Source organism: Gadus macrocephalus, chromosome 7 (genome assembly GCF_031168955.1).
Source record: "Gadus macrocephalus chromosome 7, ASM3116895v1".
In the NCBI taxonomy this organism is placed as follows: Eukaryota; Metazoa; Chordata; class Actinopteri; order Gadiformes; family Gadidae; genus Gadus; species Gadus macrocephalus.
Genome location: NC_082388.1, coordinates 15,470,643 through 15,494,546, shown reverse-complemented (window position 1 = coordinate 15,494,546; position 23,904 = coordinate 15,470,643). Strand labels below are relative to the sequence as shown.

At 43.2% G+C, this 23,904-nt stretch overlaps 1 protein-coding gene and 1 long non-coding RNA gene across 5 annotated transcripts; both read left to right on the top strand.

The window, feature by feature from the left end:
- Positions 1-4,420: 4,420 nt before the first annotated feature.
- On the top strand, positions 4,421-17,799 carry slc43a2b (solute carrier family 43 member 2b). 2 transcript variants are annotated; one of them, XM_060056876.1, is made up of 15 exons: positions 4,421-4,696; positions 5,482-5,770; positions 9,061-9,349; positions 9,559-9,614; positions 9,741-9,817; positions 12,005-12,097; positions 12,496-12,629; positions 13,684-13,880; positions 14,233-14,376; positions 14,556-14,573; positions 14,884-15,016; positions 15,140-15,272; positions 15,503-15,576; positions 15,915-16,038; positions 16,269-17,799. In XM_060056876.1, exons 2-15 carry the CDS (start codon positions 5,608-5,610, stop codon positions 16,428-16,430), a joined length of 1,797 nt encoding a protein of 598 aa, XP_059912859.1. In that variant the 5' UTR covers positions 4,421-4,696; positions 5,482-5,607; the 3' UTR covers positions 16,431-17,799. The 2 variants fall into 2 exon arrangements, with proteins under 2 accessions (XP_059912859.1, XP_059912860.1); XM_060056877.1 differs by lacking the exon at positions 14,556-14,573 and having other exon boundaries at positions 4,431-4,696.
- A 932-nt stretch (positions 17,800-18,731) lies between these two features.
- Positions 18,732-23,278, top strand: LOC132461639 (uncharacterized). Of its 3 annotated transcripts, none has more exons than XR_009526650.1 (4): positions 18,732-19,177; positions 21,244-21,274; positions 22,898-23,174; positions 23,264-23,278. It is a non-coding gene; the product is annotated as an uncharacterized LOC132461639 (long non-coding RNA). The 3 variants fall into 3 exon arrangements; XR_009526649.1 differs by lacking the exon at positions 23,264-23,278 and adding an exon at positions 23,218-23,232; XR_009526648.1 differs by lacking the exon at positions 23,264-23,278 and having other exon boundaries at positions 18,748-19,177; positions 22,898-23,192.
- The last annotated feature ends 626 nt before the right edge of the window (positions 23,279-23,904 follow it).

The following is a 23,904-nucleotide window of genomic DNA, read 5'->3' as shown; positions in this document are numbered from 1 at the left end:
GGAGGTAGAGGGGATAATGTGGGAAACTAGGAGACTAGTACAAGCGTCCGTATCCACTGGCTCGTGTAATGAGTCTCCAGTCCGCCCAAGAAGCTCAAAGGGACGCCGCTTCTTAGAAGCAGGTGAACCAGAGGTTACGCCGTCCGGCCGCCACCCTACAGCCTTCTGGCTAAGGGGGTGAAAGAGGCAATCAAAAGCAATATCGCTCTTTAGGGAGTATGTACTGCTGTTCGGTCAAACAGTCTTTTCTTTCTTTATTAGGGTAAGAAAAAGTGGGAGCAAGCTTGCGGAACTTCTTGCCCCGCGGTGCTGCTCTCCCCGGCTGCGGCGGCGGCTGCTGCTGCTGCTGCTGCTGCTGCTGCGACTGCTGCTGCGGCATCGGGGTTGGAGGTGGCCCCCTGGAGCGCTGGGACCAGCCTGGACCCCGCTTCCTCCCGGCCTGCTGGTGGGCTGCCGTGAGAATCGCCCCGAACCGGGAACGATTCTCAAGGACGGACTGCTGGTGAGCGAGCACCACCGAGAACCGGGGCCCAAATAGTCCATCCGGAGCTAATGGGCCCTGGACGAGGCTGGCCCGCTCTCGTTCCGGAACCGCAGTGTGAGAGAGCCATATGGCCCTCTGGATCATGGTGGCCCATAATTTATGCCGGCCGGCCGAAACAGCTATTGGCTGGCATAGCTGAAGGATGGCGCTGGAGAAGCGGGAAACCGTCAGCCATCTTGCGGCCTCCTCCGGGCCGTAAGCCTCCCTGCCAGCCGACAAGGAGACCAGGGCAAAGGGGAGCAGGGCGAGGTTGTTGACCGCCGCCGCAGATTGTAATATGTTGAGGTGAAGCCTGTAAGATGTTTTTTACGTTACATGTTAACTAAGGCGTATTTAATCATATTTCATGGTTAAAAGAGTTGAAATGATTTGTAATTCATGATATAGTTAAAAAGATAATTTTGCATTACTGCAATACTATTGTGTTTCAACAGTATGTTTTTGATGATATCCATTATGGCCATTAAGAGTATGATTGTAAGACCCATGTATAATAGCCTGTTGTTATATAGGCTAGGTTTTTTGGAGTCCTTGGAAACACTTTGGAATTTGGATCGAATTCCCCTTGATGAAGGGGTGGCGAGCTAGGGAAGAAGATACCTCCTTATCCAAAGGAGTGGACCGAGATCACCCATGCCCAGGAGGAGCATATCCTTCATATACCTGAATCACTTGAGTATCTCAGGTGAAAGCGCTCTGAAGCGCCACACATGACCCTTGACTTCTGACTTGACATTTCCCCTTTTGACTAACGCATGCTGAACTGGCCGAACAGAAGAATCTAAGGAACACTTGCAAGGAATTTTATTATAATATTATTTTATTGTTTAAATATTAAAAAAATTCGAATGGACATTTTGCAGCCATTCTATGGTGGCTAAAGATAATTGTTCCTGACTTAATGTTATGGTTTAAATTGTGAAACATTGGTGAATGTTATTGATTGCAATGAAATCCATTTTATCATAATTTTTCCTACCAAGAATACAGTCAATTTAATAGCAACCTGTGGCTCCAGTTGATCATTGTTGTCATTTAATTCTTCCCTCCTTACGAACCTAGACACTAGTCCATGTCTAGATATTCTAATGCCCCACTAGGGCTACATATCGCTACAGACCAACGCTGCGCACCGCGATGACGTGTTTGACCTCTTCCCCGGGACATTCCAGACTGCGGAGATGGTGGTGGAAAACCCCGGCACTGAGCACATCTACACCCTACGAGGTGTGTGTGTGTGTGTGTGTGTGTGTGTGTGTGTGTGTGTGTGTGTGTGTGTGTGTGTGTGTGTGTGTGTGTGTGTGTGTGTGTGTGTGTGTGTGTGTGTGTGTGTGTGTGTGTGTGTGTGTGTCATTGTGCTTGTGCATACGTCCCCAGAAATCCCTGTTACGTAATCTTTGTTCTGAAAGGAACGGTCAACTGGAGAAAGTGCTTCTTGCAGAAAATGTGATGAGTGGTGTAAAATGAGTTTAAGCATAATTAAGCGTCATGGTTAAGGACTTTTTAATAGCATGACAAGTAGAACAGTAGAAGAAGAATAAGTAGTAGGATAAATAGTAGTATTAGTAGTAGTATTCGTATGGTACAGTATTGCTACTAATTTACATAGTAGTATTGGTATGATAAGTATTTGTATGATTTAGAATTAGAACTACAGTAGTATTAGTTTGATCATTACAAAAAGATAAATCATCGTTTGGGGATGCATCTTAAAAACAGTGAAGTGTTAATTGTATTCTTTCACATTTAGTTCCTTGAGATTAGGTGACAGAATGATGAAGCTTAAACTGTTGGAATCCGTGGAGGCTCATCTTCCATGTGACAAATTGTGTGTGTAAATAGCATGACGAGGAAAAGTATCGTTTTTTAAGTGGCATTAGCGGACAAACAGCCATGTATGAATAACATAGCCTCAAACCATCTAATCATTCTCAAAAACTATAACTCAGACTACTTTAAATTGGACATGGACATTCAGCAGAAGTAGAACACGTGGATGTCCAACATCTGTCACTTCAAGTATGTGAGCTGAACGCGAGTTAAAAAATAATGTGTTGAGACGAGACTGTTTTAAGAAACGCCTCCCACATAAACGCCCGATGCTTGTATTTCCAATAGCAGAATCATTTGAACCCCTGTGAAACAAGAACCAACGTAACAGTTGAAGCTCTAAATTCGATTTCTTATTAAATATTGACTTTTGTCTGAAATGTTTAGCTTTTTGTTAAAGCTATATAGGGCGTTCATATATTGTAAAAAGCAATGACAAACAATATTTTGTAAGAAAAGTAGGTAGATGCAGCCCATTCCCAGATGTCCAACATATTCAAGTCTCATAAAGTATAAGTGCCAAAGTTTACTGAGAACAATAAAGAAAGAAGAATCCAAGAATAACAATTGTTGAGCGCTGCTTTCCGCACTCAACTAAACATTATCTTCTTATTTTCCCCCAGCTCCAATCTCTAACGGTAAGAAATATTTATTTTCCCTTTGCATTATAAGACTGCACTTATTATTTTGTTTGTCGCACTATTTTATGTTTACTCTGCTTCCATCACGTCTCCCGTGCAGATGTCTTGAGGCCTGGGGATCCTGAAGCGGGGCCCACAAGTGGCTCAATTTCTGCTTCTTATGTGAATGAAACCAATTAATAAACAAAGCCCTTGACTCTTTAAACCTGTATGGTCTTATCATGTTGTGACCACGAACTAGCAGACCAAGAATGTGCAATAAAATGGTGGAATGTGAGGATAAGATAAGGTTCAGTAACGGTATTTTTTCAGTTTCGTAGCATTTCGTTCGATGGTGTTTGTCGCCCCCTAAAGGATGCCTAGTTGAGTCCATCCAGGTCACGTTGTACAAATATATTATACACGTATGTTCCTATTATTCCACACTCCACCTCTAAAAAACAGGGGAAGGGCTGATCTAAGCATCCATTTCTTATCTGAATAAAGAATGCTGTCATCCTAATTTTTCTTGCTTGTCAAAAAAAAAACCTGCCTGTTAAAAACAAGATAAGTGTGGGGCGTATCGCTATTTTCACTCAATTGAAAACAACTGCAAAAGTAGTTTGTAGGCTAGGCTACCAAGTCTCAAGCATCTGCCAGTATCAATAATTTACATTCATATTGAAACGAGGTAAACAAAAGAGAATCATTATTGCCCCATTTAGCCCGTCGGTTCATGGGCGAATCGTGGCTTTGATCAGTGATCTTGTAACCTAATCAATGTTAATAAACGACTCCTCCGTCTGATATTGTAGGCTATTCTACATGCAATTAAATTGTTAAATTGTGTTCAAACACAGGATTAACATTGTAGGCTAGTGCCGAAAGTCTGTCTATAGGCCTATGAAGAATAATTATGACACACACACACGTACACACACACACACACACACACACACACACACACACACACACACACACACACACACACACACACACACACACACACACACACACACACACACACACACACACACACACACACACACACACACACCCGCGCGCGCACAGACATAGCTTTATCTAGAATGCTTTATCGTTTTGGTAACCCCCCCCCCCATTTCCAAATACCAACCAAACTGTTGTTGCAGACCGGAGTGATCTGAAGTTGAACAACAGACCACAGCCAAGTATTCTGGTCCACATTCATTGTATTAGCCCAATACGATCGTCGCTTATCGATCGTCTCCGTCGTCTACCTCAGATAACATCCATTCATTAGGCCTATCTACACTTTAAATAGCCTAGACTTTATTGATTGAATAATCGTTGTATTATTGTCTCAATTAATCCGTTTAGTTTTTTTCAAGTCAATTCACGTTTCGTTACAGTGGACACGAGGTCCAACATTACGATACGGGAAGTAAAGACAAAGTGAGATCGAAAACCTTGGTGTGGTTTGATTTGAGCGGCTGGGTTAGAGGGCGAGGCAGCGTCTCTTGAGCTCTCTGGATTGGCCAGTGATGCGCAATAAACGATCAGGACCCTGGACAGCCATTAGACAGCCGCGAAACGCCGGCTGCTGGAAAGCCTCTTTCTAAAGTTGTCACTATATCAGTCAAACCAGTCGTGGAGGATCAGTTGAACCTAGCTATCCCCAGGCAGGCCGGTGGATCTGCTATGAAGAGTGGACTACTCAGCGGTATGTATGCTACAGCCGATTACTACTATGTTATAATCGTTTCAATAATCTCTGGGCTGTAGACATAGCCCAGAGTATGATTGTGGTGTTCAGGGGTAAACAAGAGAAACTTGGTAGGAGAGGGAAAGCCAACGAGAGCAGGACGGAACACCGCTAGAGTGTGTATTGTTCTCCTCTCTCTTTTATGATTATGGATGCCCCCGGACTAATTGCCGAGGAGAGTACTGTTCGGTGGGCTTATGTGAGGACATTAGTCAGGACAGGAGGGGCCAACACGGGCTGGCTTGTTATGGGGCCGGGGACGACCCCATAACAACGCTCCACTTCAACCACCGGTTTTTACCGGTTTACAAATCTGCCCTCGGGTGATTCATGGGGCTGATATGACGTTTACTGTCCTGGTCTGTCTGTTGAATAAGCGATTATTCGTCGTTCACATGTTCCTTCTGTAACACCAAACTTGGCGCGTAACGACGTCCATCTACTGTACGTTCTATAGCCAATTCGTTCATATGTTTTTAACAACACATCCTTTACTGTTATATGATTAGGCCAATACAACAGAGAGATTAAAACCCGTGGGTTGAAAATATTGATGACAAAGGAAATATGCCAGATGTTCTTCCGCTTATTGAATCAGTCAGCCATCTCAAGTTTTAGGAGCAAAGTTCGCTTACATTATCTTGTGATGGTATAGCGTTGGACGGCCCCTGCCCTGCCTTCCACAAGGTCAACAATAACGGGACTCCCTCCCTCCACCTCTCCCCTCGCTCTCCTCCCTACAGACTAGCAGGGCAGAACCACTTCCACTCCTCTCTGTCTCTACCTGCCTGTACTCGCTCCACCTCTCTCCCTCTACGCACTTCTCTTCCTCGCTCTCTCTCTCTCTGTCGTCGGTGAAGGGGGGAAGCATGGCTCCAACCTTGGCCACGGCGTTCGCGCGCCGCTGGTGGATGGCTGTGACGGCGGTGGTTGAGAACCTGCTTTTCTCGGCCGTGCTGCTGGGCTGGGGCTCGCTGCTCATCATGCTCAAGTCGGAGGGCTTCTACTCCTACATGTGCAACAAGGAAGCGGGTGAGTGGAGACTTGGGACTTTGGTATGTTGTGTTGTGACCGCACTGAACTCTTCATCTGTAAGTAGGCCCTACGTGACAGAAATAAGGAAATGTTTTTCTTTCTTTCTTGCACGTATTGTCCATGAGCCTTTAGAGTCACTGTCGTGTTTGTTTCAATTTGTCTCGACTCCGTTCGTTTGCTTGAAAAAAAAATGAAAGCAGGAAGTCAGTCAAACACAGAAACACTCAGATTGAGCGAGTGAGAGACGAGGTTTCTTGGAGTGTAATTATAACTGCTTTAATTAGATATAATAAATTATAAGAGTAAATATTTCAGTTAAAATAAATAAATATATATATATATATATATATATAATAATAATAATACATTTAATTTAGAGGCGCCTTTCAAGCGCCTCTAATATATATATATATATATATATATATATATATATATATATATATATATATATATATATATATATATATATATATATATACATATAAATATATATATATATATATATATATATATATATATATATATATATATAAATATACATATAAATATACATATAGGATAGCAATGTCTATGTCTGATTGGTGCGAAAGTATTACAGCATCATGTTCCGTTTAAGCTCATTATCTTATCTTTATTGGCACAATCTAAAACTCATCTAACGTTAATTACTCTTGTCGGGCGCAGAGCAAAGTTCTGATGTGCAGTGAGCACATGGAGCATGGAAATGTGGCGTGTCCGATCCATGGAACAGAAACTGATTTTGTCCTTCACTCGTCGCTCGTGCTGATTACATAACAGGGCTGTTTTCAGAAGCATAGCACAATGGCCCGCAGTTCCTCCTACAGATCTTATCTCTTACATCGCAAACTAGTATTTCACCATTCACAGAACACCGAGTGAAAGATATGTAAGAAGATATCGTTTGTTGCTTGCTATAATCCAAAGTAGTCTAGAAGGGTAAACAGATTATCTCCCAATTATTTTTAAGAGAAGTTGGTCAACGAAACACTGCTTTGGCGAATATTCACATGCGCCATCTTCTATTCAACCTTTTTTTGGAATTCACACGTACATCGGGCCAAGCAGGAAATTGACAATACGTGCGATTTTGTGGTCACATCTGAATAGTAATATTTTGTAGGACGCAGAGCACGATTGAGATGGAGTCTTCGTGTGCTATCTTTATAGAGTAAGTTATAATGGTCAGTTAGTTAAAAATTGCCTTGATATTGCCCTAGGAAAAATGTACAGTGATGAAAAATCATCACTGTAATTGCCAATGTTCTAAAATTGGCACCCAGTCTAGGGTTCTAAATGACCGCTAGTCTGCTGTCTTCTGAAGTAGACAATATTCAACCCCCCCCCCCCCACACACACACACACACACACACACACACACACACACACACACACACACACACACACACACACACACACACACACACACACACACACCCAAACACACACACACACACACACACACACCACACACACACACACACACAACACACACACACACACACACACACACACACACACACACACACACACACACACACACACACACACACACACACACACACACACACACAAATACACTAAGGCATATAAAGCGTTTATACATAACTACCCCGGGAGCCTGGAGCTCTTTTCATCAAGGGGTAACCAGATATGAATCTGTGTGGTCCCTTCTCCTTTCTGGAACCAATGAAAAGGAAGATTGTTCGGTCTTCCTGAGAACCAAGGTGAGATCTAATCACACAATTTGTCCAATCAGGACACTGCTCCAGAAGGAGAGAAAGATAAAGGGAATGTAGACAGGGGAGAACGGAGAGTCTTTCAATGAGAGAGAGGGCATCAGCTGTTGTTTGTGGCTATCATTTTGCGTTTCATTGACACTTTTTCTCGAGCTGGGGCCCACTAGCTAAAAATCTAATATTAAGCAAGGTACTCAGTTTCCGGCCTAACTCAGCATTTATTTTGCTGTCCAAAGATTCCTTTAATTACTGTGATAGGGAAGTCTAAAGTCTGTTGGTGTAGATAAAGAGGAAGAGAAAGAAGCTAGATACTGAATAGGCAGTAAAAAGGGTAAGACAGTTGTTTTTTGGAGGAACCTCTACAATATTTTCCATTCCAATGATTCTGCATTTTCCCAGCATGGTTTAAGCAGGGGCATGTCCTTTTGAGGGCACAGGTTTAAAGTTGTAATGTACACTGCAAAATGAAGCACTTCTAAGACAATGATCAAAATGTCTAAACAAAGTTGGCCCATAGCCGCAGACCCTGCTGCCTTGTAGTAGGGGGCTGAAGTCTCATCATTGGGGGCATTGACAACATTGGTAGTCAAAGCATCGTGGCCACAGATGCTGGAATAGCACCCATCATCACCTCCACAGTGCTCTTATATCGGCCGATAATGAATATCGGCCGATATATCGGTATCTGTAATTGTTTATTCCCTAATTTCGGAATCTGCCCCTAAAATCCAGTACGTGTGAGGATCTAATGTGGACGACTAGGAGGACAAAGATGGAAAACAGACACACAGAGACAGTGATTAAAACTGCCCTACGTCTTATCAGCTGTGCGACCATAAACTGACTTTGCCCGCTGCTGCCGGTGCTCTGTGATGAGCAATGCCATGGCAGCACTTTTAATCAGATGACATTACTTTTTTGTCACGTTTCCGCCTCACCAGTTTTATTGGTCATGTATGGAATGCAATCAACTCCTGGTAATGTATTACAGCAGCAGTGCGCTATTGGTGTGTGTGTTTGTGCTCACGTGTGTGTGTATGTGTGTGCGTGTGTGCAAAGTATAGGTATAGCACAGATGCACAAGGCTAGGCACATGGTCATGTGCGCCTGTGACCGCCGGCTGTACCGTCATAGGTCGTTGACCGGGGTCATGTGATCAGGACCTTGAGTTGCATCATTATCTGTAAAAGCTGTTTTCCTCAGTTTAGTATTTACAAGAATGTAGGCTTATTAATGAGTAGTTATGAAATCGAAACAATCTTTGACCAGACAGACTTAGACGGTTTCTGACGTACTATTTTACCTCAAGGCACCTCCGTTTCCTCTTAATTCCTCTGTTATTTTTTCTGGTGCGTAGCCCTATGTCACAATAACAATGGTTCCTAAATCCACATTAGACACCCCCCCTGGTTCCTCTATTCATTCTGGAGTTTAAAAGGCTGCTGATTTACAAAGGAACAATGTCAGTCCCTAGCACAACATGGACCAAATGTTAAAACATACCACCCCATGTCTATCGCCCCTGCTTAGGAAACAGCTCCGCCGCCTACAATCTGACGTTGCCCGTGGCGATTCCCACAACCAACGAGTTCAGCGACTTCTACAGAGAGATTGAGGGCAATGATGACAGCGTGCAGATCAAGGCCCTGGCGCCCCAGGACGGGCCCCAGAAGATGAACGGCTGGCTGATCTGCAAGGAGCAGGACGAGATGCTGAACATGGCCTTCACCGTGGGATCCTTCCTGCTGTCCGCCATCACCCTGCCTCTGGGCATCGTGATGGACAAGTACGGACCCCGCAAGCTCCGCCTCCTGGGAAGGTAGGCAGCGAATTAAGTTCGATCCAACACTTCCTGTCTCCACTACTAGAGACTAAGTTGTAGAAGTCTCATGTGTTCCCATTTGCGTGTTTATGATTAAAAAAAGGGTTTGAAAATAATAGTTTTTTTAATTTACATTGTTTGTGTGTCTTTCTTTCACCGTTTCTTTCTGTCCCTCTTTCTTTCTTTTACCTTTCTGTCTGTTTCAGTACATGTTTCGGCTTCTCCTGCCTGCTCATTGCCTATGGAGCCTACAACCCAAATGGTAAGTCTTATTTCCCCTCACCAGAGAGAAACCCAGACTGGGTTTCTTAACGATCGGTTGTCATTATGTCCGTTAAGGTCTCATGAAGCTCATCATCATTATCATCCTAATTTTCCTCTCCTCCAGAACTTTCCGTGCTTATCTTTATTGCGTTGACGTTCAACGGCTTCGGGGGAATGTGCATGACCTTCACCTCTCTCACGGTAAGTGTGTTTATCTGTGTGTGTGTGTGTGTGTGTGTGTGTGTGTGTGTGTGTGTGTGTGTGTGTGTGTGTGTGTGTGTGTGTGTGTGTGTGTGTGTGTGTGTGTGTGTGTGTGTGTGTGTGTGTGTGTGTGTTTGTGTGGGTTTTTGCACACAAATGTCCCTGTGCCTGTTAATCTGTGTTCCTGTACCATTTGGTGCAAATCGTCGAGTTTTGAAGTTATGTGTATATATGTGTTACTATGATGATTACAACAACTTTTTGTCATAACTCAAATCTTTGGACTCAACACATTGGAAGAGTCCCTCCTTCCAGGAATGGCTAGGAGTGCAAAAAATTACGCATAGAATCTTAAAAAATCCAAATCAATCAATCTAAAGTAAATTAATTAGATAAAGGCAAATCAGGGCAAAAGCCAAACTGTAAGCAATAGATTTCCAGAAGCTATATTTTCAGTTCTTCTACATTCAATTACAATAATAATTTATTGTACAGAACTTGTCTTGATTGTTTGACAGTATGTTGTTATTGGTATGTTGTTGTGTTGCTTTGTATTTGTGTTTCTGTGCCATTATGTTTTTGGCTGCGCTGTACAGGATGGCCCGCAAGAGAAAGAGTTAGAAAAAAGCTTATGGGAGAGAGAGAGAGAGAGAGAGAGAGAGAGAGAGAGAGAGAGAGAGAGAGAGAGAGAGAGAGAGAGAGAGGGGGAGGAGGGTGATTAGGGACGTTGTTTAACAGATAGCTCATTATAACTTTCAGGCACCCCCCTCCAGCCCCCTGATTCAGACTTTTATTAAGCTTGCTGTAGCAACAACAATCCTCTCTCTCTTTCTCTTTCTCTCTCTCTCTCTCTCTCTCTTGATTGATTGGTATCAAAATATTTCATGTTTGTTTTGTCTAAACCTAATTTCATTTTACTTAGTTGCTTAGTCCCCATATGTCTCTCTTTTACACACACACACACACACACACACACACACACACACACACACACACACACACACACACACACACACACACACACACACACACACACACACACACACACACACACATCTCACATGCATAGCAAGGTACAGATCTATGCCATGGTGATGCAGGTCTCCTGAGAGAGGCCCTGGGTGGTTAATCTCCATATCCCCCCCCCCCCCCCCCCCCCCCCTCCTTCATGTAAACACATCACTCTTCTGTGTAAATGTCATCGTTACTCTGAGGAAAGAATTAGATGTGTCTACATGAGGAATAGGAAAAGCTCAACAAATACCACTTTCCTTCCAAAAGTCTCATGAGGATAAACAGGTCTGTAATAACATTAGCCTTGCTTTAATTACCCAAGCCTAACCCTGCTACGTAAAGCTTCTTACCATTGCGTGATTAACATAGAACCACAATTTTATGTGATCCAAATTGAGATTTTGCATATCTATCCAGTTGACTTTATGCATAGTCAAATTAGAAGATAGATAGATGGCATTACCAAGAACATATTAAACTATAAATAGTTAAAAATAAGGAAAAAAATGGCAAGACTAGCAAGAAAAAAAATCAAATGATGAAACAGCACCTTTACCAGTTGGCCTTTCCATACACCAAGTCACCCTATGTGTGTGCTTAATGTCCTGTACTTTACGAGGGGAGAAGAGGTTAATCATTCAACTCTATTGTACTCCTTGACTGTTACATTGATCGTGCTCTGAGGTCCCGGCCAGGCAGAGCTGTAATAATGCTGCTGGTTAATCATTGGTGAGCCCCAAGTTCACTGCCAATGACAGCTGTCAAAGGTGACCTTACCACATACCCCTCTCTCTCTCTCTCTCTCTCTCTCTACCTCACCCGCCCTTTCTTTCTGTCTCTCTGTGTCTTTCTCCCAGCCTCTCTGACCATTGCTCCCTCTTTAATATTATGTCATTTGTTTTGCTGTTGTTGCTGTTGAAAGCAGGTCAGCTTGTTGTGTGTGTCGGTTGTTTCTTCAGTCAACAGCATTCTTCCTCCCCCTGCAGTAGAACACGTAGCAGTTTGAACCAGTGTGTAATTAATCTCTCTCTCTCTCTCTCTCGCTCTCTTTCTCGCTCTCTCGCTCTCTCTCGCTCTCTCTCGCTCTCTCTCTCGCTCTCTCTCTCTCTCTCTCTCTCGCTCTCTCTCTCTCTCTCGCTCTCTCTCTCGCTCTCTCTCTCGCTCTCTCTCCAGCTGCCCAACATGTTTGGGGACCTGCGCTCCACGTTCATCGCCCTGATGATTGGTTCCTACGCCTCCTCTGCTGTCACCTTCCCTGGACTCAAGGTAACTAGACTTACGCACAAAAGCACCCATGCATGCACACACACATGCGCACGCACACAGGACGGAGGCAGTTTTACTGCTTTTCATTGTGATCAAGACACTAAACACACGTGCACACACATGCACATGTACATGTACAGGCACACACACATCGACATGTAAAAGCACACACACACACACACACACACACACACACACACACACACACACACACACACACACACACAGACAGATCATTTATTTGTGTTGTTGTGAACATCAGGGATCTATGGATTTCTCCTCATTTGAATCATATTTTAATCACAGGAGTCAGTCAAATCAATGAGGTTCCATAAAAGTCTCCAGTACAGCAGGTGATCTATGACTATGACTAATTCATGTTCTGCATGTCGTCACAGGTGATCTACGACCTCGGGGTGCCCTTCATCACCATCCTGGTGGTGTGGGCCGCGTGCGCCGGCATCGTCTTCCTTAACTGCCTCTTGAACTGGCCCCTGGAGCCCTTCCCAGGGCCTGACGACATGGACTACACGTAAGAACCACAACTGGGCCTAGGGCTGGGCCATATACCGGTTTTAAAATTATACCGGTATATTTTTGAAAGCGATATTGTCGTGGAAATATCAATCATAACTATAAATATACAATCACATACAAATTATATTAACCTTGTTTATATAATTATTACATTAGAAGGAACTGTATTCATTCATTCTCCCTGTATCTTAAAACAAATCCCTTCCTTTCTTAACTGAGAGAGGTTAAGTTAATTCGTTAAGTTCCCACTGGAGCCAGTAAGTCTGGTTTTGTGACCAGGCCAATCGACTGAGTTCTTTGTTGTGTAAACTATTTACAGCCATGTCTTACAAACCTGCAGACATGTCCAATATCCACCCACTGTATTACATTGACTTGGCCTTAGGTCACTCCCACTCCCTACCCACAATAGAAACGTTCCCTATAAGAATGTTGTTCACCTATTGTTTCATCGAATGTGTTCTTGGTAAACTTTGCTGCCAGTACTTTTCCCGTGATCATGCCTTAAGATTAAATCAAATATTTCGCTGTCCGACGTGTCCGTGAGAGAACTTTCTCTTCATCGGATATGTAGTTGAGACAATATCGCCATACCGGTATATTATATATTATTTTGATGTTGCCTTGCGAGCGCTATTTTATAAAGCCGACCGCTGCTCTCTGAGCCTACAAACCATGTTCAGCTGCTCAATCCCGCCCCTTACGTACGTAGCGTTCTCCCGCCCACGGACGTTACGCATCACAACAAACTTTGAACAAAAACATGGGGGACATGGTGGTAGAGAGAGTACTGAACCCGTAAAGGGACATGGGGTAAAAATAATGTTTTTACCCTTTAAAGAACCACACACAGGCCAATACACCTTTCTACCAATTTCAGTTTACTAGTTGTATCAAAAGAGAAGGGTGAAGGCATGTAGACGGCTAGATAAGGGTTACATATCCTAGCTCTTGGATGCCTATAGTTAATACTATAAATGTTTGTTTCGGACCTAGAACATTTTAGCTGAGAGTAAAACATTGTAATATCCTCCTCCTCCTCCTCCCAGTGTGAAGATCAAGTTCAACTGGCTGGGCTTCGACCACAAGATCACAGGGAAGCAGTTCTACCAGCAGGTGACCACGGTAGGCCGGCGTCTGAGCGTGGGCAGTAGCCTGAAGCAGAGAGAGCTGTCCACCAAGGAGGGCCACAAGCTCTGCCTGTCCACCATGGACCTCGAGGTGGAGAGCAAGCCCAAGGAGGAGGGTAAGGATGCACAGCATTGGCTCTTTTTATTGAAATCAATAGAGAATATTGAAGGTACCACTTTTAATTCACCTTCCCACATCTATCAATATATAACTACCATTGGGCTTGTTCAAGTCCCAATGGCATGCATAATTCAGCCCCCCATAAAGGTAAAATGACTCACTTTATAGAAAATAGGATAACCTGGGCTTTACTGCTTCACTGACAGTAAACCTATATTCAAATAATCCATTCGGATGGAAATGTTCTGAATAACAAGGTGTCTGGAGGTGATCGACTACCACTTGCGCACTCTTAGCAAAAGTGCAGCGCTTTAAACCAACCCCCTCTGGTGTGTGTGTGTGTGCAGCCCAGTCGTTCCTGCAGAGCATCACCAGCCCAATGTTCATGCTGACCCTGGTCACCATGTCCATCACCCAGCTGCGCCTCATCTTCTACATGGGGGCCATGAACAACATCCTGGAGGCCCTCAGCGATGGCGACCTCAACACCGGTATGTTCGGGTTAGCTGCCTGTTTGTCTTGATGTTATTATGATAATCTTTTCAGAATTAAATGCCTAAATGTCATTTTTTTATACATTTTCACTGTATGATAGTTTGTAGGGCATTTTTTTTTAAATGCAGAACTGTTACTAAGGTAAATTGACTTGTGTTTTCGGTTGTATTTTCAGTGGAGAAAAGGGAAGTCGGTAAGCCCTAAACAGTAGTTTACTGTTAGCTCTTAGAGAGGATGGATAACATTTAACCTAGCCCTGGCTGTTAACATAGAAAATACCATCTCATGTACTAATGTCCTGTTTATTTACCTTCCACACTAACTTCTCTTATCTAATATTGGTCATAAATACTTACCCATTCTCCTGCAGTTCTCAAATAATTGTATTATATATATTGATGTTTGACCGGATTTTCCTCTGAATGTTCTTGTTGTCTTGTTGTGATACCCACATTTCCCATACGTGTCCACTTATCCTGCGCTCTCCTTCCTGGCGTTCCCAGTGAGTCTATACTCGTCAATCTTCGGCATTCTGCAGCTGCTGTGTCTGATGACCACACCCGTCATCGGTCAGATCATGGACTGGAAGTTGAAGGAATGTGATGATGGAGACAGTGAAAAGGACAACTGCAGCAAGTGAGTCACTTTGTCCGTGATATCTAGGATCAAAAGTAGGGGTTAGATGGTTCCGATAGAGGTCAGATAGTATGTGATTCTGTATCCATCTGTCTTTGAAACTGATCCCATGTTCAACCCTAGGAACGATATCAAGAAAAAAGTCAGAGACAAAAAAATCCAGAAGGTGACCAATGCCATGCGAGCGTTCATTCTCACAAACCTCCTGTTGGTTGGCTTCGGGGTCACCTCTCTAGTGCCCAATCTAGAAATCCAGGTGAGTTGTGCATTTTCCCCTTATTGTTGATGAAAGAAACAGCCAACTGTTAAACAACGGACGATTTAATTGTTACATTTCTGACAGTACATTCTAAAATTGATGAATTTGAGATTTTCAAAAATGTTGACATTGAAGACAAATATTTAATACATCTGTCTGATCCTGACGCCTGAAACGCTGAGAAATTCAAGATCTGTGTAAATCCCTTTGTGTCCGTTCTTCTTTAGATTGCGTCCTTTGTCCTGCACACGGTGGTCAGAGGATTCATCCACTCGGCTGTCGGCGGGTTGTATGCTGCTGTGTAAGTACAGAGGGTGGGTCACAATATGGAGCCAGTAATATTACCCGCTGACAAGTTATTGCCAGCTAGATCCAAATAAAGTTTCCGATGGTGTCCATTTAAGTGTATCTGTGCGTATGTGTTTGTCTTTGTTTTGCGTGTGTATGTGTTCTTTATCTGTGAGTGTGATATTCTTTGCTCTTGGGCAGTTGGCTGGAGTTCTCAGGGCTCAAAGCGCATGTACACAACAGCTCAGTTGAGGTAGCAAACTGAGGGCCACCTGTGTGAGGCCAGTCTGCAGTCATGAATGAACCTCTCTCTCTCTCCATCTCTCTCTCTCTCTCTCTCTCTCTCTCCAGGTACCCCTCGTCCCAGTTCGGCAGTCTGACGGGCATGCAGTCCCTGGTCAGCGCTGTGTTCGCTCTGCTGCAGATGCCGCTTTACATGGCGATGATGGGACCACTGATGGGAGACCCACTCTGGGTACGAGTCTGCCCACACACACACACACACACACACACACACACACACACACACACACACACACACACCCAATGACACACACATGCACGTATACAGATTCACAGAATCAAACATACAGAACCGTGCACACATGTAGGCACGCATTCAGAAATAATAAGCACAGTGTGTGAATGACCTACTGAGATATGATGCTTAAGCCCTGAAGCTGACCTCTGCTTTGTGGTCCCTAGATAAACGTGGGCCTGCTGGGGGTGAGCATGCTGGGCTTCCTGCTGCCCCTCTACCTCGTCTTCTACAGACGCAGCCTCCGCAAGGAGCGCAAGGAGAAACAGAACTACGCCAAGATCTACACCAAACTCAATGGCTCCGACCAACCAGAGGCCTTCGTCTAGCCACAGCGAGATTCTCTTGCACATGTGATACATCAACACATTCATGTTCACAAAGGAAGGGGCGGCTGGGAACGGCTATCAAGAAGCCTTCTCTGTCCTTTCCCACTAGATATCTGAGCCACCTAGGTGTCGCCCACACACACACACACACACACACACACACACACAAACACGCACACAGATCAACGTAAACAACCTGGAGACTGACGTTGGCATGAAACAAGAAGGTATGACCACTGGGAGTATTAAAGAAACAAAATAGACACTGAAGGTGGAGAGAGAGAAGAAGTAGAGGAGTGACTGTGAAAGGAATGAGGCCCTGTCTCTGTATTCCCCCCGAATCTTTGCTCTTCTCTCCCGCTCCTCCTCGGCCACCCTCTGTTTACAACTGGGAACCACTCCATGATGACATCACTTCCTTTTAAGAGAACAGACACAGGAAACGCCAAGGAAAGCCAAGTATCCTGTTGTTGCTCTGTTGTTAGTTATTTTTTGTTTTGTGTGTAGTTTTTTCTAATGATATACCCAACGCAAACTCCAACAGAACACATCATCGTGATCACATCTTGTAAAACGAAATATTGAAAACCATTGATTGGTAATAATCTGAAACTGTAATATGATGCTACTGGACCAATATGTATTTTAGAGAATGCCTGACAGGAAAATCTTTTTTAAGATGGTTTCGTAAAGTGTATATATACATGATAACAACATGAATTGTTTGGGGTCAGCGAATCGACTGTATTCATGTAATCAAAGCCCTTCTTTTCAAGTGGCCTTTTATGTCCTACATTGGAAACACTGCCATGGGATTATAAAAAGATTATTTAAAATGTTTATTTTTAAATAGTTTCTTACTGTACACCATTATTTATTCAACCCTTATTTGTCTTATTTTTTTTTTTAACCTAACATGTGCCTTGTCTGCCTTCTGGACAACTTGAAAATAAAAAAATGATTATTTTGTAACTTTATACACAATAAGTAAACCACACTGACCACACTGTTTTTAACCTATATTCAAGGTAAACTCTAATTCATAAGGTGTATATGCAGCACTTTAAACCTGCCTACTCTTTTATAAAAGTCACATTAACAACATCATCGATTGAGTTCAGCACTTTATCACCCGTCATGCTACTGTAAACTCCCTCTCCTGTAACATCACCCCTTAAACGTACATTATATACATCTGTGTATTTAATTTAGAACTATTTTCCATTTAATTTACTTTTCCATCTATTGAATGCGCTGTTTTATTACTGTCGGTCGTTTGGCTGTATTCGAATATAGGCTACTTCACTGTTAACACAACCTTTCAACATAAAATAAAGTTGTACTGATTTAATTAAAGGGCTGAATTTGTCATGAACGTGTCCTCTGGTGCCTAATAAGTTATGGAATGTACTAATAACAAAGCACATGCATGAATAAAGAGGTTTAACATTTTCAAAAGGAATTTAAATCCAACTATATGACGATGGTTTGTGTGTAGAGTAGCCAATACAGGGAGGGTGTAGTTGTTTGTTCTATCCCCTAGATGTCACTGTTTTCCCTTAGTACAATGTTCCAGCGGTGGTCATGGTGTTCAGTTTCACCTGTTCCTTTTAAACACAAATTGGAACCGGGATCATGGAACGCAAACATATCGCAGATTGAGCTCCTCCACGAAACCAGAGTATAGACTAGGCCAGACTAGACACTATGACCAAACTAGACTTGTCTAGTCACCAGACCAGTCTTGACCTGATCAGAGTACAACTAGACCTTTCTACACTAAACTAGACATTGCCATTGACTCGACACAAGGCTGAACTGACTAGACTAAATTATAGTCACTAGGCTGGATTTAAGTTGACTAGACTCGTCGTGACACAAGGCTAGACGAGAAAACATTATAACAGACTTGACAAGACTACTAGACGAGATGTAGCTTGTTGCCACCAATACGAACGTCATTTCGATTTTGTGAATTACATGTGTAAATGCATTAGCCGACTTGAGTATTCGAGCGGTTTACTCTGATTCCATAAGTATAGCTGTTTAGGGCTATTATTGGATCCAAAGGTGTCGGGTTCACCCTTCCATTTTAATTAGAAGCATGCCCACTGATTAAGTGGATTGTCTGTAGAATCAATTCAGTGGCTGCTAAGAGATGAGAAAGGAATGAATGATAAGCGGATGCTGATCGACGGATACAGATGCGCTATAAATACGCCACCAGTGCAACGTTACATAATTTTGGGAAGAGAACGCACGCACGCACGCACGAAACGCACAAACACGCACATACGCAGGCACAAACACACGCACACACAACCGGAGATAGATAGGAGCCGAGAAGACCTCTCGATGCATTGTCATTGCGTCACGAGGAGCGCCATCCTATAGGCTGTAGCAGCGGTGGTCCCCGTGCCTCCTCTCCTCCGTCAGAGGATTCGCGAGTCGTTGCTCCGACCTATTGCGATGAACCACTTCCAACGTCATGTTCAGAGCGATGACACACAAAGTGTAGTGGGCTACGGTACTGTGTATTGCGCTCTACGGCAACGCCGCGCCGAGGCTCGGATCAGGAAGTGAATTTCAAGAAAACAGAAAATCAGGAGGTAGAATGACATAGGGGAGAGGTGGAATAGATCAAGCTAGAAGGCACAAACCAACAGACGGAGGGATCGACCCAATCCTGGATCCTCTTTTCGGTTATTCGGGGACGTATTGGACGGCAACATGCTTATAAAGGAATTGTAAGTAGCCGTTTGCGTGGGTTTATTTCTCGGGTTTCGCATTGATGTACAGGCAGCGTATCTCGCGCCGCCACTGACATTGTGGCCAGTCGCGCGATGGAGGGATAACAGTAGTGCAGATGGGGTTATCTCGCCATCGCTTTAGCTATTAATCTGTGCGGCTTTTACGCCACACATTCCGTACACGCGTAATACACACACATATCAGCGTTGAAAAGCTATTAATTTACATGTGCAAAGTAGCAACCTTCCTTATGGGTGCTGTGCCCTTCACATTTGCATCACAAGTCTCGGATCAGGCTGCAACGTGGCCTTTCCAATCAACAAACCATAAAATATGATTTCAAATTCGGGCTTGGCTGATAACAAAATGCTTTTTGATTGATTAGTGTCTTGTGCGTGTGCTAGGCAGAGGGAGCTGTAAGGTGACGCGGCGCGTGCCCACATCCTTCCCGCCGTGTTATTGATGGGCTCTGAAGGTGAAACCACCGAGTAGCATTCCTACCTGTCTCTGGAGGAATGGATGCTAAATGGTGTGTGCTATCTTGTTGACGGGTGGGCTACGTAGAGTGAAGAGAACAACCCCCCGAGGAAAGGGAATATTGTGTTGGGTCTTCCATAAGCCGGGCTGGTTGGACAGATGAAGCGACGGCTTTGAGCTAGCATGGAGTGCTGGTAGCGAGGAGAGACATCTGGGCATTTCGGTTCGATGCCATTGCTATTTCAGGCCTCGTTGTTTGGCAGCATTATTTAAGCGTTGAATATCGTTTTCAATCAGTTCATTTGGTCGATCATTCTAAAACATCGCCTCCGGTATCAATTCTGCAAATGGGCATGGTGTCAATCCATACATATGGCTGGTTTATTTAAATTACGTGGGGAGAAACAAGACTCGCTAGGCATGTAGAAATGAATGAAAAAGTCATGACTAAACTGAGAATTTACTCGCGGTCATACTGCAAAGACGTGCGATGTTCCAACGCAGTCACACACTGAGTGACACGAACGGGCGCGCACAGCAAACACAGACAACTTATATGACACATTTGGGACCAGTGGCACTAGCGACCCTTGAATACAGAATAATTAAAGTATAAATGTCAAGTAAAACATGGACCAAATATTGGATTGCACTTGACTTTCAAGAGCTGCCACCTGCCAGGGAATTAGGCTGACACAGACAGCCTACCTGTAGACAATGTAGCCTAATGTTTTATTAAGGTCAAGTATTTATCTGGCTAATTAAACACGTAAATAAACACCTTACTACATTTAATTAAGCATAGAAAGAAGACACATTTTTAATTTGTTGTAATAAAAATATGTCAATAGGCTTAATTTTTTCTTATTTAAAATGCCACAGAAGATGGGAGAATTGCAGAATGAATTCGATAGTGACAGCTGGTTGAATGAAATTGTAATCAATACTAAGTACTGGAGAATGGACCCCAGTCTCTGAAGGCCTGCTCCTCCTCTTCGTCTCTCTTCCCAAACTTACTGCAGAATCCTTTCCAGTGACTCTCCTATAGCCACATTTTTTTTCCTCTGGCATTCGACAATTTAATATTTCCCCAATTATACGGTATAATATCGAAGAGGAACAGTATTAGGGAAGTATTATACTAGCACTGTGTTTGACAATAACTTTTTTAAGTTAATTAATAAATTAATTAATAAGGAGATGTTGCAGAGAAGGTGTGATACCGACCCACAACAGTTGATTCAGAGCTAGTGCGCTGCTAACCACATATCATACATATATCACAACTTGTAATGCCACTCTTCCCTTCCGACATGCGGTTCTTTGCTCGGTTTTTCTCCTTCCTTCTCTGTTTTGTCCTGCTGCCCTTAGGCACAAATGCATGAATCACAGACAGAAAATTATGGCTTGGGTTGAAAATATCTTTGAATTATGTGTCTGATTGCGTTGTGTGGGACTCAGGCCGAGGACTGACACATCCATCCCTACAATCAGCCGTTTCACTCAGCAACAGCAGGAGAGATTGTTCTTCTTGGACGAGCAAGACAAGGGTTTGAGAGTAACTCTTGTCTCTCTCCTTCCACAGCCGAGTAATCCTGCCTATCTCTGTCGAGGAGGTAAGTCACTTCATGTGCATCTTTATTCGTTGCATGTTGCATGCATATGTGAGTTTCTGTTTATGGTTGTGTGGTTGAGTGTGTGTGTGTGTGTGTTTGTGTAGCTTGTACTGGAAGGTCACCTCCATTCTCAAGAAATGTCTGTTGAACATCTCTGCATTTCAAATCTTATGCATCGAAAATCGAACACGCTCCCTTTAATCCAAGACATGTAGACTTGTAGAATACTTTTAAAGACAGTGTGTCTTTTACACATCATACCCCTTTATATTTTGTCAAAGGGAAAACATAAAAGGTTCAGAATGTAATGACAAACGACAAGAAAGACATTGTGCATTAAAGCCTCTCTGGAATTAAAAGGTTCTGACACGGAGCACCTCAAGGCTGGTTTAGAGCTAGTCACTGCTGCTTCGTGTAACCCTAAGTCCTCACATCAATGAAAGCCTTGTTGTGTTGGTATGCCTCTGTTGCAATGATTTGCTTTTGAGCAGGAAAAGCCATGGGAACAAGAGGTCAACCCACAACCTACTTCCACCCCCATCCTTTCTCTGGATTTAACACAATAAGTGTGTGTGTGTGTGTGTGTGTGTGTGTGTGTGTGTGTGTGTGTGTGTGTGTGTGTGTGTGTGTGTGTGTGTGTGTGTGTGTGTGTGTGTGTGTGTGTGTGTGTGTGTGTGTGTGTATTTGTTTAATTATAGTGCAAAGTTGGCATTAAAAGTTATTAGGAAATGAACAGGAGCCTTTGTCCTGGCTCTACACCTAAGTGTGCACAAGGAGCAGAACAAGCCTGAGTTAGCTGCGGGGCATCGGGAGAATGCAGCACAAGTGAGCCTGCAAAATAAGTACGCTAAATAATAATATTATTATAAACAAAGTACTTTTCACAAGGAGAGTAAGTGCAAAGTATTCAAATGCTTAAGAAGTAATTAGAGATAGAAAGGCAAAGAGGAATAGCGCGAGTGACAGAGTGAGAACAAGTGTAAGAAAGTAAGAGATTAACCAGAAGATAACGCAGCGGTAGAGAAGAAGAGCGCGAGACAGGATCAGCGTGTTTAATCCATTCTTCTGGAGTTGCATGAATCACGGGATGCACATGTAACATGCCCACGTGAAAATAATGCATGGGGAATTGTTGACCAGGGGGATTAACCCGCGCGTGTTGCGTGGGTCCTTAATATAATGACAAAAAAAAAAAAATGTGAAGAAAAATAGTCACTGTCATGTATGTTATACACTGCTTTTGTATACTGTAGACTGTGTGCACAACAAACGGAGAGCATAATCAAACAAGGAGTTATGGACACAGTGTCCTGGTGGAGACTGCTAGAGGGCTTTCAAAATACTGGGAAACAGACAACTTGATGTATAGTATGCATCAAAAATCTCTTGTATTATAAGACAGATTTATGCAGAATTGATTCATATGCCATTCATATGTCATTGTTTAAAAGTCCCTATGAACATAAAACACGTTGGGTTTTCCATTGTTTACTTCCTCTTTAGGCTATATTTTTTCACAAGGACATGAAGGTTATACAATGTGTTGAAGTCATTAAGGGTCACCACAATTTTCCAACCAATCCCCTCTTGTTCTAACCCTCTCTCTCCCCCTCTGGGCTCCAGTACCAGGTGGGCCAGCTGTACTCGGTGGCCGAGGCCAGTAAGAATGAGACGGGTGGAGGGGAGGGGGTGGAGGTCCTGAAGAATGAACCCTACGAAAAGGACGGAGAGAAGGGACAGTACACGCACAAAATCTATCACTTGCAGAGGTAACCACACCATCACCCGACTCATCTGAATCTCCATAAATATTAACATTGTAAGTACCGCACACATCCATATCTCTACCTGTAGGTATCAACATCCTTATAACTGCACACATCCATATCTCTACCTGTAGGTATCAACATCCTTACTGCACACATCCATATCTCTACCTGTAGGTATCAACATCCTTAGTACTGCACACATCCATATCTTTACCTGTAGGCATCAACATCCTTAGTACTGCACACATCCATATCTACATGTAGGTATCAACATCCTTAGTACTGCACACATCCATATCTTTACCTGTAGGCATCAACATCCTTAGTACTGCACACATCCATATCTACATGTAGGTATCAACATCCTTACTGCACACATCCATATCTCTACCTGTAGGCATCAACATCCTTAGTACTGCACACATCCATATCTACATGTAGGTATCAACATCCTTAGTACTGCACACATCCATATCTTAGCCTGTAGGCATCAACATCCTTAGTACTGCACACATCCATATCTACATGTAGGTATCAACATCCTTAGTACTACACACATCCATATCTCTACCTGTAGGTCTTGTTGTAGCATTAATAATAACAACTTATCTAATTCACTTCAACTAGCTATAAGCAAGAGAAATCGGAGAGTCCAGGTCAAGTATAGATGAAGAGTTTATTGCCACCCGCAAACGAGAGACAACAAAGCCGAATGGTATCCTCGAATACACACTACCGAATGAATCCCGGACAGCTCCTTATATCCCCGATTCTTACACCACACAAAATTGGACTTTCATCAAATATAGAATTTCCCATCAGTGTCATACTGTGTGGATGTCAGCATACTCCTATGTCTTC